General features: G+C 42.1%; 1 protein-coding gene across 5 annotated transcripts in view; it reads left to right on the top strand.

Annotated features, from left to right (window-relative positions):
• The window catches only part of SYNE2 (spectrin repeat containing nuclear envelope protein 2), a 176,297-nt gene that overhangs the window by 99,294 nt on the left and 56,911 nt on the right, over window positions 1-20,092 (top strand). For 3 of the 5 annotated variants that reach the window (XM_050975902.1, XM_050975903.1, XM_050975901.1), the window contains exons 66-84: window positions 1,009-1,128; window positions 1,885-1,992; window positions 3,586-3,798; window positions 5,522-5,698; window positions 6,649-6,768; window positions 8,070-8,182; window positions 8,803-8,944; window positions 10,185-10,316; window positions 10,881-11,033; window positions 11,290-11,499; window positions 13,089-13,190; window positions 14,226-14,345; window positions 14,503-14,703; window positions 15,058-15,231; window positions 15,808-15,939; window positions 17,629-17,825; window positions 18,042-18,174; window positions 18,816-18,998; window positions 19,442-19,588. In XM_050975902.1, coding sequence (XP_050831859.1) covers window positions 1,009-1,128; window positions 1,885-1,992; window positions 3,586-3,798; window positions 5,522-5,698; window positions 6,649-6,768; window positions 8,070-8,182; window positions 8,803-8,944; window positions 10,185-10,316; window positions 10,881-11,033; window positions 11,290-11,499; window positions 13,089-13,190; window positions 14,226-14,345; window positions 14,503-14,703; window positions 15,058-15,231; window positions 15,808-15,939; window positions 17,629-17,825; window positions 18,042-18,174; window positions 18,816-18,998; window positions 19,442-19,588 — 2,877 coding nt within the window. The remainder of the gene's footprint in view (window positions 1-1,008; window positions 1,129-1,884; window positions 1,993-3,585; window positions 3,799-5,521; window positions 5,699-6,648; window positions 6,769-8,069; window positions 8,183-8,802; window positions 8,945-10,184; window positions 10,317-10,880; window positions 11,034-11,289; window positions 11,500-13,088; window positions 13,191-14,225; window positions 14,346-14,502; window positions 14,704-15,057; window positions 15,232-15,807; window positions 15,940-17,628; window positions 17,826-18,041; window positions 18,175-18,815; window positions 18,999-19,441; window positions 19,589-20,092) is intronic. The other 2 variants (XM_030240808.2, XM_050975904.1) reach the window with 2 other exon arrangements.

Raw genomic sequence — 20,092 nt, 5'->3', positions numbered from 1 at the left:
ATAATATGTATGTGTATATATATATACACACAGCTGTGTATTAAAGAAGATAGAATATTTTGGTAAAGCAGAAATTTTGAAAAATGTGAAAATCTGGAATATTTCAGAACAATTTAAATTATCTGTTATCTCTCCAGTTTACAAAGGAATTGCTCTCAAGCCAGTGGACCAATATTCCAGTGCCAGCATTACACAGCACCTTGTTCTGTGAGGTGTGATCCCACCTGCTTTTGGTGGGATTGCCTATTTACTAATGCCCCCTTTGTGGAAGTGTTAAAGGCAAAATATGTCCTTAAATACCAATGCTTCCATGTGGAAGTGGATTTCAGAAAGAATTAGCCTCTGAAATGCCAAAACATAAACAACAGAATTTATTTGTATGTTTGAACATAAGAAAATAAAGGGTGTGATTGGACTATTGGGAGAGAAGTTTGGGTAGAAGAGATTTCTGGTACATTGGGAGACACTGCTCTACAGGTTGCTCCGAATCTGAGGGGTCTGAATGCCCAGGTGAACTGCAGAGGGGCAAAGCTAATTGCTTTTGGAAAAAAACTCCATGGCAAGACAGAGCAAAGAAGTCCAAACATCCTGGAGAGCTTGTGCCTCACTTTTGATCCAAGCACTTCGGTTTTGGGATTTCTCACTCTACACCATCACTGGTGCAATTTTCTTTACATGTAGGACTTCTTTGGGGACAGGACAGGAGAAAGATAGTGTCTTGTTGGTTTGGTGGTTGTTGATTTGCTTGGAGTTTTTTCAGCTTTTTTTTTTTAATATTATAAAAAATGAGAATATTCTGCAGTCTCTAGAGAACATTATCAGTGTCATCCAGCTGCCACTCATCCTGCAACAGAGCTATAGAGCAAGAAGAGAGGTTGGATTTGGGAACCCCAAATATGGATAGACAAGGCAGAAATAGAGCAAAGTGTTATTAGAAGTTTGCAGTGCTTTACATGGCCTGGAGCTTCCTGGTCACAAGCTAAAGCTGAGCTGTTACTTCTTTCAAAGGGAAGTACAGCCACAGAGAAAGATGCAAGCCTTTGGCCTTCAGAAGGAGATGATGAAAGGCTCAAGGAAGACAGTGCAACCTCCTGGTCTTCTGGTACCTTGTCAGATGGCATTGTTCAGGTAGTGCACTTGGGTTTCTCTCTGTGGGGGTGGGAACTCACCTTTGTGCAAAAGACCTACACAAGTCCTAAGTATTGCTGAAGCCTGTACTGCAAGAGAAGTGTAGGAATGCAGGACAAGGTGGCCATATTCATATCTTCCATCTCACACTAAATCTTGCCATTTAGAATCTCTTTTTCTGTTGTACATACTGGTTGGACTCAGTGACCTTAAGCATTTTTTCCAGTCTAAATGATTCAATGATTCTAATTCCTTTTAGCGTCACAAAACCCCCAAGGGCAGAAATGCATATTTAGTAGCAGGAACTTGTTTCACTGATTCCTGGAAAGGCTCTAAAAATGTGGGGGATGATTTGTGGAAGAGGTTCTCTTTGTACATGAGAAAATCAATGTCTGGGACACCCAATTAGGTACAGTTTTGGTGCTGTTCTTCATGGTGCCTCAGTAATGCAATTGTTTGTGTCTGTACATCAGTGCCACAGGCATAACAAAACTGCTCTCTGTGAATATTCTTGGGCCAGGACCACAGTAGGTTGAGTGCTTGCTGCTCTTTGAGGCTTCTCTAGCACAACAAGGCAGTGGAACATAGAATCAAAAAGTCATTTAGGTTGGAAAAGACCTTTAAGATATCGAGTCCAGCCCTAAACCAAACACTGCAGGTTCACCACTAAACCATGTCCCAAAGTGCCACATCTCCACTACTGCACATCTGTATGGAAGATAGGAAATATTTCCACTATTGCCTCTCTCTCTCCAGGATGAGGATGTTTTAACTGAATCACACAGCAAACATGATGAGGAAACATCTCTGCCAACTTTGGAGGGCCCTAAAGGTCCTGGCACAGCTGATGGCAGTCTGGCTATGGTGAGTTTGAAGGCCTGACCAAGGTGACCTCCTGAGTGAGTTGTGTGACCTACCTAGTGGGCAGAGGCCCTGGTCCATTTGGTTTTGCTATGAGAGTTTGCTGCAGTATGATGTGGTAGGATACCTATAACCCTTTGTGGGCCTCTTCCTGTTGGCTCTGGGTGAGAAATTTTCAATTGCTCCTTGAAAATGCAATTTTCTAGGGAAAAAAATGGAGCATTTTCAGCAAGGAAGCTGCTGTCATTCATGCAGGCATGAATGAGGGAGTTTTAGTGGAGTAAACATACATCAGCCATGGCATTTTTAAATGGCAGTTACAGGAGGGATTGAGGAGTTTGACACGTGTTGCTGCTTTGTGGAAAACATGCAAAGGCTCAGAGAAGAGTGGGCAGCAGGTTAAATACAAAAGAGTCTGCAGACATGAGTGCTCCAGGAAGGCCAGGAGCAGCAGTCTGGTGGCAGAGCAGCTTCAGCTTTTAGGATCACAGAGTCCTGGAGTTGTTAAAGTTGGAAGAGACCTCCAGGTTCACAGAGTCCAGCCATTAACCCAGCACCATGCTCAGCACTAAACCTTATCTCTAAGTCCCACATTTTTTAACACTTCAGGAATGCTGATTCCACCACTTCCCTGGGCAGCCTGTTCCAATTCCTGATTACCCTTTCAGTAAAGAAGTTTTTTCCAGTATCCTGTGGCAGGGGGATTGGAATTAGATGTCCATTAAAGGCTCCTTCCTAGCCAAACTGTTCTGTCATTCTGTGATGGCACTGATAGTTGAAACAATGCATTTTGGCTCTCTCTTTTTTTTCTGCCAAATCTCATTTTAATATGAAGCTTGTGCACTAGCACTGGCCGTCTCAGTTGCCTGAATGTGTGCTCTGGAGCCAGGGGAGCATTCTGTTCTTGTAGTGTTGCTTCATTTACTTACTGAGTACCAACATTTGCATGTGTGGAGGCATATACAGACCTGTGCAGCCTTCCAAGTCACTGCTCTTTATCTCCAAGTACTTTGGACTTTTGTTATGGACATGTGCAATGCAATATTGCTTCTTCAAGGAGTGTGTTTAAGAAGAATTGCACAAGACACCCTTAAAACACACCATTTTTTTATTGTATGATCTAGAGCCTAAGTAAAGCATTTTTAATTGCTGGAACTGAACACACACAAGTAGCTTGTAAGCGTTGTCCAAGAGCTTGTTTGGCAGCTTCCAACTGCATTGCTTTTGTGTGTAACTCCTACAGAAAAACATCTCTCCTCAGGGGAGAACAGGTTCATGGTGAGTCATCACTCCCTGTGTGCTCAGCTATAGCTGCTGTGCTTAGGTAGATCCCTGCAGATGCAAATTGCTGCCTGGAAACCTGTTACACCAGATCTTGGATCACCTTCCTGCAGAGTTTCCCTTCTTTCCTTCTTGGTTTGTGGTTCCCCCCCCCCATCCCGCAAGGCTGGGAACGCGGTGACGGAGTTGTTTTGGGGTTTGTTGTTTCCACACTCTGTGAGTGTGGAAGTTAATCATCTCTCACTGCTAAGGGGAGGGGAGGGAGATTACAAAACCAGGTGGCTCACCAGGCTGCTTTGATGTGCTTTCCTCCAGAGCCAGCAGCTGCCTCCAGTGCCCAACGCTGCCCTGGGCTCGCAGACAGCGCTGGATGGAGGGAGGCCTGAGCCAGAATCCATCCTCCTGCTGTGCCAGGCCCAGGTGGCAGAGCTGGAACAATGGCTAGCCAAAACTAAAATGTCCCTGGGCTCAGCCCCTCAGACCCCCCAAAGGCAGCAGATGGTGGAGCCACAGCTTGCTGATTGCCAGGTAAGGAGGTGACACTGCTGCTGCCATCCCCTTCCCTGGGCTGTGTCTGCAGGACACTGTGCCTGCTCCTCTCTCCTGCTTCAGCAGCTCCCTCACCCTCTGCACAGAGCAGGTGACTGACTGCTTGGCTTCAGCTTTGCCAGGGTTTGGTTAAAATACCTGGTTTTAGAGTTGGGATCTGTATGCATCCAGGAGATTTAGGTAGAATTCTGGAATATATGTAAAGCTTTGGTTTGATTTGGAGTATTTTCAAAACCATGGCTGAGTATAGTTTGAATCGTCTATTAAAAGGCAATTTTTCATTGGTCCTGATCATAATAAATCAGCTAGAAACAAAAGATTTGACATTTCCACTTTCTGCTTGTCAGAATGATTTAAAAGACTGGTCTAAGAAACCTTCCATGCTGCTAAGTTCTACTTTTTCAGTTTTTTCTGTAAACTGTCAGCACAGAAAAATAGTGGCTTTCCCCCTGCCCTGAGTGAGCAGTGGTGATATTTGTACCTACTGCTGTGCACTTAGGGCAGCCTCTTGCCCTCATGGCAGCAGAACTAAAGGAGTGGGTGGTACCTGTTGGTGAAAATGGGAGGAGGAAAACAGGACTGGCACAAGGGGCTGGGTGGGAGGGAGCCCTGGCATGCAGCATGTGCAGATTAAAACGGAGCTGAGGCTCCCTGTGGTGCCAGTCTGCTGTATGCCAGCTGGCTTCAGGCGTTGAGCCTACCTAGAGCAACAAATTTCACTCACAATACCAAAATGTCCCCATTTTAAATTACTGGGAGACATCACCAGCTGTTTTGTTGTTGTTTTGGGTGGTTGTTTTTAATTGGAGTGCCTCTGGGTTTAGGCTGTGATTCAGCCAAGTGCTCAGGTGCTGAACTTGGTGGGAATTAGGATCCTGAGTGCTTTTAAGCAGCTGGCTGTGTCTGGATCCCATTCAGGGTTCCTGTCAGTATAGGCTTCACCAGGGCAGCTCCAGCTGGTGAAAACAAGCAGGCTGCTGTATTCCTGTCAGCTTCAAACAATCTGGCTCAGTGTTAGGATATGAGCTTGGGCAGGGGAAGAAGGTTCTCTAGTCAAGATCTACACAGAAAAAATACACACAGAATGGAAGAGAAACAGTCTCTAGATAAGGGTTTATGATATAAAGCAATTAATTTATTGCAGTTGATTACTTTGCAGTTGGATCATGGTACCTTTCCCCATGCTCACCTAAAGAATGTGAGTTTAAAGTATGCAGGGATGCACCTTGATTCACAGCAGCTTGGATCAAAAATCAGATCCCAAGAGTTTACAGTGGCCTCGCTGTCACATGGAAGCATTCCTATGTGTTGGTAGTTCAGCATCATCCTCTCAAAGAGTGATGTGAGCTGTGTGTGCATTGCTTCTTTCTCCCCTACTGAGGTGTGTTGTCTTCTTGGTTGCATTCAAATGGAGTCTGTCATTTCTGCTCTCCTCTTTTATTACTTGATACCTGAGTTAAGATAACCTACTGCAGATACTCTTGTTTGAAACAGTTTTAAGACTAACTCTGTATAAAATTCATTTAATTGTCCAGGATAAAAAGACTACATTGGAGAAAATCTAGGGGGATTGCAGCTATTTCTCTTTTTCCCTGCATGTTTCCCTTCTCTTCAGACAGGGGAGGTGTGAGCATTGACTTGAGAATGTTGTCAGAAAAGGAGGGTTGCACTTCTGAGAATAATTATCTGCTGTCCCTTCTAGGTGAGGTTATCAGAGATTGAACAAAAGGTCCTTTCTTTACTGGAAGATTGTGGAGATAGTGCAGACTACCAACAAAAGACAGAGGCTCTTTCCTTGAAGCTGAAGGAGGTGAAGCGCAATTTGGAAAATGTCCAGATGATGCTTCAAGACAAGCACAGTGAAGAGCAGGTAAAACATGTGAGTGTTGTGCAGGGCAAGAGTTGAGTCCTGGTGCTTTATTGGTCTGTGGTTGCAGAAGAACAGTTAGAGCTCACCATGTGAAGCAATGAAGGGAGAAATGTCAGAGTTGTCATTATTCTACTTTACAGTGCTGTATAATTACTTGTAGTTTGCAACAAGTAGTGGATTTTTAATGAGTCTCTGAACAGCATCTTTTCTTCTCTAAGTGTTTGGTGACAGGGGTCAGCATTCTGCTAAGAGCACAGGAAAAGCACTTAGGGTTGGGTTTGGTTTTAAATGACTCAAAAAGTCCATGATGTTTATCTATGACAGTATCAAAGCAAAGAGACCTTTTAGTAATTTTCTCTTTGAAGAATGTTAAAATGCAGTGATTCTGTCAGCTCTCCTGCACCACAGCTGCACAGTCTTTGCTGAGTTTTCCAGTGGGTGAGATAGCAACTCCTGGCTTCAGAGCTCATTCGTTCTGTTGTGTGAGGGATCAGAGAAGCCCACCTGCTGTGTTTGCTTAAGAGCAGCCACAGTCCCTCTGGTGAATTAGCACTGGTAATGCCTTGTGTTGAAATTCTTCTGTGAGCACAGACAGATTGAAAATCCAGGTGTGTGACCAGATTTATAAGAATAAATTGCACATGACTGTATTTTGGTCAAACAAAAAGAAGGGAGGGTTAGTATCACCTAATCTGCTAGCAGGAAAAGCAAAGACAGCAAAGTAACTGTTGGGGGAGAATGTGAGGACCTTGGCAGAAGTTAAAATGGTTAGGATGTTAAAACTTGCAGTAAATTCAAGTGGACAAAAATCTTTGCAAAAGCAGCAGTTGTGTTTCATGTGCTGCTGATTCTGTGTGGTAACTCCAAGGCAGCTTTTGCCCTTTCCCCAGGCTGCACCTGTGGGGTTCTGCTCTCTTGTCAAGTCCAGAAGCCTTCCCACAATGAGTGTCTCTTCACAGGTTCCCAGCAGGGAGAGGATGGACCCAGAGCCCCTGGAGATCCTGCACTCTGATGGTTTCAGCACATCCCAGCTGCCCCTTGCCCAACAGCCTTGGCAAAATGGGCTCCAGCAGCCACAGGTAAGGAATTCTCCTCCAGGCCAGGCTGTTCCACATCCCCTGTGGGCTGGGGTGTGATGGTGTTCACAGGGGTCCCAGGATGAGGGAAGAGATGAGAATCTTGACTCCATGTTCAGAAGGCTGATTTATTATTTTATATTACAACTATACTAAAAGAATAGAAGAAAGGATTTCAGCAGAAGGCTGGCTAAGAATAGAAAAGGAATGAATAACAAAGATTTGTCTCTGACCAAGACAGTCTGGACAGCTGGACTGGGATTGGCCATTAATTAGAAACAACCACATGAGACCAATCCCAGATCCACCTGGTGCATTCCACAGCAGCATATGATCATTGTTTACATTTTGTTCCTGAGGCCTCTCAGCTTCTCAGGAGAAAAAATCCTAAGGAAAGGATTTTCCATAAAACATGTCGGTGACAGGCTGGGGACAGCTGCTCTTATAACTGCTGCAGTTTTCCCTGTGGGATCAACTCTGTAAGGGTTGGTTTCAGCTGCCCATCTCCTCCAGGATTTGGGGAGTTTGTCAGGATGGAGAAAGGCCTCACCTCTAAAATCCCCTGCCCAAAAGTTTTACTAATACCGTAGAGCTAGAGATTGGAGGAGTGGGTGATGCCATCTGAATCATTGTGAAACAAGGCAAGAGTCCTAGCTTTAAAACACTGATGTATTATGAAATCTGAATCTAGACACTGATACTGTTTTTGAAGGTAAGTTTAAAGCTAAAGTTTTGTGAACATATTCCCATGGGCTAACTCACTATGACTTTGAAGGTTGTTAACACAGTGTAAGAATCTTGTAATGTTCTGTAATTTGCTCTGCAAATTACTTCTATTTTGCTAACTGTAAATTAACTTTAGCCTTTTTCATGCTATTGGAAAAGAGCTGGAGAAAGTGGTCCAGCTTGAGCTGCTAGAATTGCTCACTTTTCACTCAACACTCTCCTTTTAACTAATGGAACTCAAACTCATTTGAGCAAATCCCCATTTTCCCTTACCTGTTTCTTTATGTAAGGATTGCAGTCAGTGGTGTTTAAATTTCTATATGTAATTTGTTTCTGGTTGGGCTTAACTTTTAAAACTTCAGCTCAGGTAGAAATATATTCCATAAAAATGCATGTTTGCAGAAAATGGTTTGTTCTGTAGATTCATGTTCATACATAAACTGCATTTTATTCTGACAGATGTAGTCTTTTTGTTTTCTTTGTTAAATGATTTCACATAAAATGTGATTGAAAAAGCACAATCACCCCTTCAGATTATTACAGGTCACATAACTGTTCATGCTGCTCTCTCTGCACAGGACCTGAAATTAAAAGCAGCTGAGCAGAAAAGCCTCATTGACTTTATTGAGTCGTGTGTGGAAAAAATGCAGCCACAGCTTGAGGACAGCGTGACTCCGAAATCAGAATCCAGGTACAGAATAACACAATCAGTTACCAGATTCAGTGATGCAAAACTGCCTAAACTTGCTGAAGTGGCACCCCTGGTTCTGTTATTTGGTTCTGTGTGCCTTTAGAAGAAAAATGGCAAAAGCTTCAACAGTCCAGAGAAATGGAGGCTCATTTATGTGACAGCCTCTGTGATACTCAGCTGACTCCAGAGTTCAGGATCTAGCATGATCCTAGCAGACATGACTGATACCTGCCATGAGCTAAATCAGGCCTCTCTGTAGGCAGGTCGGGTCCCTCTGTTCACAGCCATGGCTCTACAAATGCACAGACACACCCAACCAGTGTCAAGGCAGCAGCTTTGAAAGACATTGGAATCTGGCACCTTCCAGCACAGAACCAGGACTTCCTACAGGACTCTGCTCCCCAGGTTGTCATTTCAGAGGTGGAGGCTGCCAGCAGGCCTCTGGCATATTTCATGCAGAGGGGAAAGTCCAAGTTTATCAAAGCTTGGATTAATAATCATACATGCACTTGGTTTCACTTTGCTTTTGAGGCAGGAGCAAAAGAAACTAATCTTATACAGGAAACCTAGTTTTACTCTGCTTCAGGAACTGGCATTCTAACAATGTTTTCTCAATACAGCAATGGAGAAGCTGACTCAAAGAGCAAGCAGGCTGATACCACCTTAGCTCCAAAGGATCAAATGGGTAATAAATGGCAATATTTACAACAGGAACTCTCATCAAAGATGAAATCTCCTCTCTGCCAGCTTGTGGAACCTCAGGTTTGTTTAAGTTCTATAAAACAGTCTGATAGTGTAGATAGCAATTAGTGTATCTTTCTGTCTCATAGTAGCAGGCCCTCCATCAGATAACTGAAATCTGTGCAAGGGTGGAGATTATTACTGCACAGTGTTTTCATAATTGTCTTTTAATTTTACTTTGAGGTAAATCATGTCTCTGAAGTAGTGACTGCTGAGCACAGTGTGGGAGCACCTAGGTGAATCCCTGTGGTTAATTTTAAGAGTAGATGTTATCTGCTTACTGTGGGAATCCACAAAATCAGAGGGTTTTAGGAAAGCTGTGAAAGGCAAGCCTCAGAGACAGCAGATCTGTGATTAGAGCTAAGCAGGAGCCATGAGATTGGTCAGCAGAAAAATTATTTAAAAAGTAGAAAAGCAAGGACAAACAGAACAATGATCTGTGTATTAACGCTTGTCTAGGAAAACTTCCTAAGCTGCAGAAAAGTTTATCTAGCAAGATATTAGGAAGTTTGAAGCTTAATAATGGAGCTCTGTGCATTGTGTTTTAAGGCTTACAAGAGGGCATTGTGTTTGAAATAAGCAAGCATTGTTTTAACCAAAGGTTCGTGTGCTTATAGCGGTTGCATGCTTACTCCTTCCAGGAGCACTAAGGTAGTTATCCAGCAAGCTCACAGCTGGTTCCCGTGGATGTGGGTGAAATCTCAGTTCCCACAAGTGAGAACATTTTGATCAAAGCAAATCTCTGGCTTAAATTTTGTTCTGCCATTCACCGTTGTGTTCTCTCATTCTCACACATCAAAAAACAGAGTTTGAGCTGTGTGTTCTGAACAGACTTTTACTGCTTGGATAAAACTATTAATTCCTGTTATTAACAGTTTTGTTCATACTAAATTAGAATTATTAGATTTTCTGTCCTCTGAAATTGCTGCAATACATGGAAGAATATTAGACACGTAAAAGGATGAATGTGAGCTCTTCTTCAGGCAAGACTTCCCTGCAGTGGGCAGTAGGGTTGCCATAACCCAAACTTCAGCTGTAGCCCATAGAGCTGGGAATCAGAGGCTCATTTTTTAGTCAAGCTCCCATTAAGGCATAGCCTGCCCAGCTTCTGCCAGTGAAAAGGGAACCCTGCTGCCCAGGTGCTTTATATCAGTGCCTTGAATCTTTTAATGCTTTTTGACAGGAGTGTTATTGTGTTGCCCATAGTCTCTCTTCATTTGAGCTGTTCTTCTAATTGCAATGTTCTTTTTCCAAATGTTAGATCACAACAAAGATGAACATGCTGCCTCGAGGCACATTCTCAGGTGCAGGAACCCCAACTGTGGAAGAACTGAAAACTTACACTGTCCAGCTGGGAGACCTAAGCCAAGAAGCAAATGTGGTGCACGCACAGGTGAAAATGGCATGTCCTAAGCATTGCAAAAAACCCCAGGGATTCTAGACATAAGACACTGCTTGGACACTGGGAAACAGCCAGTAATCCTATTATTGCACATGGCATTCACTGCAGTGAGCTTTTGTGTTGGGTATGGACTGTAATGTAGAAGTAGGTTGAGGATTTTGAAAAGAAACATTCCAAGTTCTCCACTATGATACTTCTAGCTGAGTCCAAGAGTTTGCTAGTGTGGGTAAAAATCCTCAAACTGTATAAAGCAAGGAGCCTGTGAATGATTTCAGTAAATGTGCAGGATGGGAGCTGACAAGACAAACTTCTTGTGCTCATGCCTGAGATTAGAGACCTGTAAGAGCACAGCCACTGTCCAATACATAAAGGGTCATTGTCTCAGCTTTGGCCTTGACAGCTCTGAATGTTACATGGATATATCCAAGTCTGTCCCTCAGTATTTCATTAATTCCATTTTAGTATTAGCTGAGCAAACCTCTAACCTTATTTGAGTGAATGAATCTTAGCCATGCCTTGGGTGAAAGAACTGAAAACTGGCTTGCATTTACCCAGGATAATGTGGCAGAGGAAGTCTCTTCCAATTTGGACAGAAAGTTGTTTGAGCTGCTTCTGGCAATCAGCCGGTGTTTGAATAACATGGAAGAGATGCTGAACACCTCCGTGCTCTCCACTGAAGAGGCAGCTGTGCAGCAGGCTCTCTATGAGGTAACTGTCCCAAATCCTCCAGGGATGGAGAAATCCCAGTGGATTTCTGTTACAGCAGATTATTTATGGCCTGGTATTTCCTCTCTGTTCTTCTGGCTTTATTGAGGAATAACGCTGCCAAACAATTAATTTTGTATTGCACAGATTTGAGCCTGATGCTTTTAACAATTATCAACTCTAGTCCTGCTGCCTCTTATAGGCAAAAGTTCTTGCACAGACCATTTTCACACATGTTGTTTTTCTTTCAACCCTTTAGACTCTGTCTGTGGAGCTGCAAAAACTTCATGCTGATCTGAGTGACAAAAAGGATGATCTTCTGAAGTCCATCAGCTGCGCTGGTGGGAGCACAGATGTGTTCTGCGAGTGCTTTAACAACCTGCAGGCACGGCTGGAACAAACCCAAGCTGCCACTGCTTCAAGGAGCAGCTCCATGAAAGCTGGCCTGGATCATAATAGCAATTACCTGGTACTCCACTGCCAAATGCACATCTTGTTTCACAGCATCTGCTAGCCTTGTCAATGTTAATGCATTTGGGTTACAGATGAGCAATCTCTAATGGATTTTCTTTTTTTCTTTTTTTCCCTTTTTTTCTTTTCTATTTTTTCTCTCTTTTCTCTTTTTTCTTTTTTCTCTTTTTCCTCCTTTCTTCCTCCTTTCTTCCTCCTTTCTTCCTCCTTTCTTCCTCCTTTCTTCCTCCTTTCTTCCTCCTTTCTTCCTCCTTTCTTCCTCCTTTCTTCCTCCTTTCTTCCTCCTTTCTTCCTCCTTTCTTCCTCCTTTCTTCCTCCTTTCTTCCTCCTTTCTTCCTCCTTTCTTCCTCCTTTCTTCCTCCTTTCTTCCTCCTTTCTTCCTCCTTTCTTCCTCCTTTCTTCCTCCTTTCTTCCTCCTTTCTTCCTCCTTTCTTCCTCCTTTCTTCCTCCTTTCTTCCTCCTTTCTTCCTCCTTTCTTCCTCCCTTTCTTCCTCCTTTCTTCCTCCCTCTTTTTTTTTCCTCCTTTCTTCCTCCCTCTTTTTTTTTCCTCTTTTTTTTCCTCTTTTTTTTCCTCTTTTTTTTCCTCTTTTTTTTCCTCTTTTTTTTCCTCTTTTTTTTTCCTCTTTTTTTTCCTCTTTTTTTTTCCTCTTTTTTTTTCCTCTTTTTTTTTCCTCTTTTTTTTTCCTCTTTTTTTTTCCTCTTTTTTTTTCCTCTTTTTTTTTCCTCTTTTTTTTCCCTCTTTTTCCCCTCTTTTCTTTTTTCACTACTTAAAACACTTGTCTTGGCCTCTCAAGAAGCAGATTCATTTTGCTGGTTACAGTGCTGTTGGCAATGCTGACTGCCACAGAGGCCTGGATCACAGTAGAAAATTTGCATGCAGATTCCTTTAGATTTTGTGCCACAGAAACATAAGCTAAAGTTGCAAAATTTTCCTTCTTTTGTCTTTGTTGGAAAAGCAGATCGTGAGAAGCTTTTCTTTATATTCTTGTGATGTGTAAATCTAAAACCATTGCTGGAAAATATTCAGATCAGGTCTTTAGTCTGAACTAAGGAAGGAAGAGTCTGATCTTTGAAATACAGTTTGCAGTGTCCAGCAAAACTCCAGTGTGCTCATCATCTGCAAGTCATCCTGGCCCTTTACTGCTGAATAGTAAAGCAGCCCTTTTGAGGAACACTGGGATGTTGTCTCCAAACAGCCACAGAACTGGTCTTGCAATGTTTATGTATGCAGAATCCATAGAGCTCCATCAGTCCCCAGTAATGGGCTCATTTTCCCATTTTCAGAAGAGAATAATTTGATTCTCATACCAGTTTCTCAGATTTTTACAGTCACTTTTACAGAGGATCATTGTGGCAGAGTAATCTGCTTCTTATATATTACACAGACTCAGAATTCCCTTGTCCAATTACTGCTTTAAGCCCATAATGTATATGCTTTATTTTGGTGGGGTTTTTTGTTTGTTTGTTTAAGAGAAAAAAAATGCATTTGCTTAGAGAGGTAATCATTTTGTTTGCTGTGTAATTTTGCCTGGTCATTACTGTATTCCTGTTAATGTGATATATTTCTGATGTTTGTTTCTTTTGCAGAATCAAACCAGGCTGCTCTATGATCAGTTAACTGAGAAAAAAGCTGCTCTGCAACAATGCTTGAATGAACTACGTGGACATAATGTTTCTGAACAGCTTCAGGTAATTTTATTTGAAGGAAATGAGAGGTTTTGCTGCATTAGCTATTATTTCTAGCCTTCTGCAATTTGTGAAGTTTCATAATTTCTAAAGTTTGAGTCTAACTTGGGTTTTTAAAATGGGAAAATGAGAGAGTTCAGTATTTGCCATACCACCACACCTTTTGCTTTTTTTTTTTTTTTTTTTTTTTTTTAACTACACCCAATCCACACTCAGACCTAATTCCAGACATTTTAGTGGTTGGAGTGGAGGAACCAGTCTCTCCTCAACCTCCTAGAGCAAATACCCCCCCCATGCTATGGCAGGAAAGAAAAAGTGCTACACATGTTATACCTTTTCTTATGCCTGACTACCTTTTCTTTGTGGGACTCTGGTATTTCCATCTTCTCCTGCAGCATTTATGAACACTTTATCCTATGGAATTTGACCAGTTAAGCTATTTTCTTTGATCTTTATTGAGATTAGAAGAAAATTAAAAATTAACAGACTGTTCTCCCCAGAATGGTTATTGGCCATTTACCAAAGCAGGGAGGGTATTCTGAATCTTTCTTGTTACAGGTTTATAACCTTGCTTAGAGGCATTATTTTCTGCCAGACTGAGAGTTGTGTTCCCTGCTGAATTCCCTAGCAGGGACTGGCTGTATTCTGTTAGGTAACCACTCCTGGAAAAGGAATGCCAGAAGTACATAGCTTTCCTTCCCTCAGAGGGATCCTGTCTCAATCCCTGAGTGTTTCTGATACATAAGAAAAACCTGTTTTCTGAGTCCATGATTCCTTTTAATGGCTGCTCTTGAATTAGTAAATGGAAAGGCATGTTCCATGTTCTGAGACACAAGACCTGAATTCCCTTCCTGGCTTTGCTGTGTGAACACAATAAGTTTTGCCATGTTTTGTCCATTTAGTTTATAAACTCACTGGATTTTCTGAAGTGCTAGCACAGGAGAGATCCAGCCAGTGGATTCACTGCACCACCTTCTGATAATGGAAAGTTTATTGGGATGGAACTCTTCCTAACAGTTAATTTTGTCCTTTGTCCAGAAAATTGGTGACTTTGCTGTGGAGCTGCAAAACTTTGAAAACCAAGTATCAAAATTGAGAGGCCATGGAGAAAGATTGCAGCTACCTATCACCTTAATCCAGGAAGCTTATAAATTAGAGGTAAGAGCCCAGCACAGTTCCCACTTACTCAGCAAGGTTTGATTCTTCTAAGCAATGCACTTTCAGCATCAAAAGGCTGATGGTTATTTTGTATTCTGTGAGTTTGTGGAAATAATTTCTGCCCTTCGTGGATCACTGCACAGTGTTTGCATTGTAGGATGTTCTGGATGACATGTGGGGGATTCTGAAAGCAAAGTATGTGGAGCTGAACTCCCCTGCCATCAGTGAAAGCCAGTATGAGGACTTGCTTCATGGGTTTGCAGAGCTGGTAGCTATTGGAAGAGAGAAGATGGCCCAAGATCCAAAGCACTTAACAAAGAACAGAGCAGCTCTGCAGTCTCACCTGAAAAATCACAAGGTATGAGGTGTTGTTCACAGCACTGCTCAGGTCAGCATAGCAAGGAGCACTGTTTTCTGGGACTGGTTTCTCTCCAGTGTAGTGGAAGAGAGTGACTGGCTCATAGCAAAAGGGAGGGACTGGAGTACGTGCAGAAAACAGACAAATTTTTCAGTAGACCAAAACAGCACCAGTTTTGGTGATCAGTTGCTATTTCTGCTTACCTCAGAACACACAGCTGTGTAAGGAAAACACACCTTTCTTAGAGTTTCCCAAAGGATTATTGTGTCCTGCCTACTACCTAAGCCTTAGAACTCCTGCTGTGGGAGTGTGATCTCTCTTGGAGACCAAGCTGTAACTTGGGGTTTTTTCCAGGATTTTTTCCACAACCTCATGACACGTATGGCTTACATGGAAGCATTTTCCAAGAGAGTGAGTCCTTCTGTCCTGCAAAAGAGAGAGGAATTCTGGAGAGAGCTGGTGAATGAGGTCAAATTGCTGGAGCAGAAGGCCTGCCAGTATGGTATACACTTAGAGAGCCTGCTAAAGGTAATAAATGAAAACACACCCAAGAGTAAAACCTGGAGGGAAGGAGAAAAGTTGCATCTGGGGCAGCTCTTGCCCTGCCAGTGATTCTTTGGCTAGTAGTTGTCCTTTCCTGATTCCACTGGACAGCAACAGTCTATTACTTGTTCTGTGTGTGTCAGTAAAACAACTTTCTTCTTGAAAACCTCTGGAAGTGGACATTTCAACACATCACACTTTGACTTCCTGCTGTAATTTCTGAGTGTCTGGACTGAAGAGACCTTTAAGGCAAAAAAATACCAGCACTGTTTTTAAATAAAACTTAAACCATTTAACCAATAATCTCAGAACATCCCTAGAGAATAAAAAAATTCATACACCACTTAAAATAAGAATCCTTAAAGATTTTGGAGAGTGCATAATTAATTCTTCTGTAGTGAAATAATGTCTCTCTTTGATATTTACATATTATTCACTTGTTTTTGTGTTGTTTCATTAAAGCAAGAGCTGGTGATGTTTTAGAAGGCATTAAGGCCTAAGTCTGGTGTATTAAAATGCAAATGGATGTGTGCTGTGTTAACAATTCAATGTACCTTTTAGGACTGGGTGGTATTTGATGAGGAATGCCTGGTTTTCAACAAGGAGTTAGAAGCACTTGCCTCTGTGTTGCCTTCTGTCAGTTTGGTAGAAGAATCTGAAGAAAGATTAATGGAAAGGATTGCACTTCTAGAGGTATTTATGTGTTTGTCACTGCTTTTCTTTATGCATCAGTAGAACTGGCAGAAAATATTAGCTAGTATATGAGAGATGATTTGCAGGGCACTGCCTCATCTCCTCAGCTGTGTGTGGATGCCAGCTCAAAACTGACTTTTAAAAGCAGGAGAAGCTTGGGCTGCTAATTTCAGCCAGGGGGCTACAGGTCCATTTTAGTGGCAGTAATGGCCATAACTACTTTATAACTCAGTCTTCAAAGGAAGGTATTTGGGGTAAGATGGATGTTGTGCAGGCTCCATGGATCCCAAGGACAGCAAGAGCCTTGGAGTGAACATAATGCCACTTCTCTGTAATGCAGAAATTGTTTTCATGCCACAGTGTAAAACTGTAGTGCTTTCAAATATCTGAAAATACCAAATATTTGAGCTCTTACTGTCACACTGGTTGCAGCTGCATCTCTGATGACAGAGCTACATCTTTATTTACAATCTCAGCTCCAGCTGGAAATATTTTATCCATGTTTTAAGCACATTTAAATATAAGGATATGAAAACAGCGTTTATGGTTGTTTTACAAAATTAAGAAGAAAGCTTTTCAGTAGCCTTAGTAATGTATTTTCAGAGAGGGCTCTGCATTCCTCACAGGTGTGACCTTTCTCAGTCTTCAGAGGACACACTCTGTTACAATTTTTTGAATTAATAAGTGTTTAATAAAAGCAAATTAATGAGTGTTTAATCAATGATTAAAGAGTTTAATAAAGGAAAAAATGTACTATAATAATTTAATCTAGTTGACTGCAGGAAAGATATCACTGGACATTCCCAGGAAAATCTGAGCTACAGTGAAGCCTTTGTAATAAATCAACTGTAGATGTTTAGTCTTAGTGGCCCTCTGGTGCTTTTGATTCCTGCTGCACTGAGACAAGAGACATGCAAAACTTGCACAGCCATTGATGTGAAGTTGCCTGGTTTTCCTTGGCTTTTTGAGTTCTTCATTAGCTTTTCACTCTTAAGTCTTTATTTGTTTTTAAAGACTTCAGAAACAAAGCCATAAAGCTTTAGAAGATGTTTGGTGCAGGGTGAAAATGTGGAGCTTCACAGTTTCAAAAGCAGAGCAGAATAAAATTCTCTAGGGCTTAATTCCTGTGACAGAAATACCCCCAGACCTTTGTTTTTTTTTACCTAATGACTTCACTGTCTACTCTTCATTTCTCCCTGCCACCATTATTCAATAATTATCCCAGCTGTTTCCTTCAGAACTGTGGTAACTTCATTTCAAAATAGGATAGAGCCTGAAGGAGGAACAGGAACTTTCAGGAGCATGGGAAGACAATAATTTCATGGTGGGAGCAGTCATATGTTTGGACAGTGCAGCCAGATCAGGTAGAGAGTGTTTGTCCATTGCATGAGGTCTTCAGGTGTCTGAAAAGCCCATCAAACCATAACACAGTCATTCTGATAATGTATATAAGTATGATGAGATTTGTCTTGACCTCCCCAGAGGAAACAAACAAAGAAAAGATAAACAAACCCACAAAAATCTATGTCCCTTTTGCATGTAATGAATTACAGGTTCCTGGCATTTGGAAAATAAAATACATTACAGAGGAGATAATTAAGAAGTTAGAACAAGTGATATGTGTTTTTTCTAGTTGTGTTTTCTGTCTTTAAAATGTTACTGCTTTGCAAACTTCCCATATTCTGACAGAAAATCAAAAGCAGTGTGGATGAAAAGCATGCCAGGCTGTACCAGATGGTGAAGGAAGGGAAGAAATTGCTGTCTGCTGTGAACTGTCCAGAAATAAGAAGCCAAATTGGGAAGCTGGAAGAGCAGTGGTTGTCTTTAACCAAAAAAGTTGGCCATGAGCTACACCGACTTCAAACATTACTGAAACTCCTGGTCAGGTGGGTCCAACACAAAAAAACAGTTTGAAGTATCAGCTAGATATTAGTTTGTGATTTTTTTTTAATAGATGACAGCTGAAGCTGTGCTTCTGCAGGGTTGTGCAGCAGCAGAGGTGCCAGAATAGCACGTGTCTTCTCTCAGAGAGGACAACTTGGGTGAGAAATGTATCCCAGCCTCAGCTAGAAATGTGTTTCTGTGTTTTGTTTCTCCTGTAGCTACAACAGAGACTCAGAGGAATTGATGAAATGGTTGGATTCTGCTCAGCAGAGAATGAATTTTTGGAAGGAGCAGTCTCTCAATGTGTCACAAGATCTTGCCACCATCAGGGACAGCATCAGCAGTTTGTTTGTAAGTCATTTCTGCTGCTTTAGATAAGACACTGTGAATTCTGGTGAAAATTACCCTTTTGAGAGGTTTTTTTGGTTTGCCATGCCCTTGAGCCACCCACATAATACAGCACTTGAATGGCTGTGTGCCCCAAAGCCACTCAACAGCTGACCCTGGGGTGTGGGCTCAGGGTACAGGAGTGAAGGTGGTCACCCAAAGTCAGGAAAGAGAAACTGAAATGCTGAATTGCATTTCATGTCTTTGCCTGCTCCCTTTGGATGGCTACTCAGGAGGATCAGCCCCAGTGTGAGGCCAGACAGAAGCAACAGTGCACAGGGGGAAGGAAAAGGCTCATGAAGGTTGACTGGTAGATATGAGCTGGCCAGAGGTCTGAGGACTGGGTTTGCTCCCTGCACCTCTGTGTGAAGTGGGGATCAGGATATTCCCAGTCTCTGTGGGAGCAAAAGGTGGCATTCAGCACTGTATATCAAGGTGGGCAAAAAAATGATTTATCTGCTAGAACATGTTTAGGTTTTCTGAACTTTGCCATCTTGATAAAATCTTTTTGTTGAGGCATTTCATCCTGTGAAAATATGGCTTGTCTTCATTTCAATAGATATATAAATATTTACTCCCTTTTAAATTTCTCCTGTGCACCCCAGACATTTTCTAAGGAAGTTGATGAAAAATCTTCCCTGAAGTCATCAGTGGTGAGCACTGCCAGCCAGCTCCTCCACGTGAAGCAAGCTGATACTGCAACACTTAGGTCATTCTTGGCAAAGTTTGAGCAAAAATGGGGAGAACTGATTACACAGCTCCCAGCCATCCAAGAAAAGCTTCACCAGGTGAGTGAGAAACTCTGCTGCCATCTCTCAGTTCAAGCTAAATAATAATTTTGTTAAAATGCTGGTGCTGGAATTCAGTTGACTTTTTCTGAATTAGCTGTGCCACGCTTTCAGAATAACCCCAATATTGTACTGCAGTTTAAATATAACTGTGTTCTTCCTGAGCTGTTTTATATATATTCCTTATCTTTATGATTTTGCATGGAAGTCTGTTACTTAAAATTAGCAAGTATTTTTCAAAATTAGAAAGAATTTTATTTCAGATTCATGAATTCTAGAACTGAAGTCACTCTGGAACTTCAAGTGAACTTGAAGTTCACTTTCAAGTTCATGCCCCAATAATGCGATTATAGTGCCTGAGCCTTTCTAAAAATAGAAATGCCATTTCCCTTGGTATTTCTGACAAGTAGAGTGTAGAGGATTCATTATATGCTTTACCTCAGCTTCAGATGGAAAAGCTTTCATCACGGGAAGCTATTGCTGAACTAATGGCCTGGCTGGACCATGTGGAACAGCAGCAGGAACGTGAGGAGCCAGTAAATTCACAACACAGTGCTGCCCAGGTCAAGACCCTCCTTCAGAAGTACAAGGTAAATGGGAAACTGGGAGTCCAGGCCTGCTGTGAAAAGGATGGAAGCAGCCTACAGGCACTGTCATACCCTTCCCCTTGCTCTCAGGAGGGTTCCTCAGTCTGAAACATGCTGTAACATCCTCCTTTATAAAATCTTATGCTTCCATAACACACAAACCACTGCCTGTTCTGCAATACAGCCTCTGCCTGCTGGGCTGTAATCTCCCTTTTCTCATGCTGTCCCATCTGTCTCATCTGTTCTATCTCTTGCATTTAGGTTATAAAATGTAACAAGCAGGAAAGCTTTCCTTCCTTAGGACAGACTCTGTGTTTGTGCTGTGTTCTAGTCTGTCTTTTAACAAGGAGTACCCTAATGGAGCTCCATAACCTGAATCCATTTAACTAGGGAACAGGGTCATCAAAAGAAATGACCTGCTAGGAAAGAGGGACAAGATGAACATCCCTGCAGAGAGAGAGAGAGAGAGGCTGCAGCAGACTCTTGGCACTGTCCAGATGTTGGAGC

Source organism: Serinus canaria, chromosome 5, assembly GCF_022539315.1.
Source record: "Serinus canaria isolate serCan28SL12 chromosome 5, serCan2020, whole genome shotgun sequence".
NCBI classification, from domain to species: Eukaryota; Metazoa; Chordata; class Aves; order Passeriformes; family Fringillidae; genus Serinus; species Serinus canaria.
This window is presented reverse-complemented; position numbering and strand designations above follow the sequence as displayed.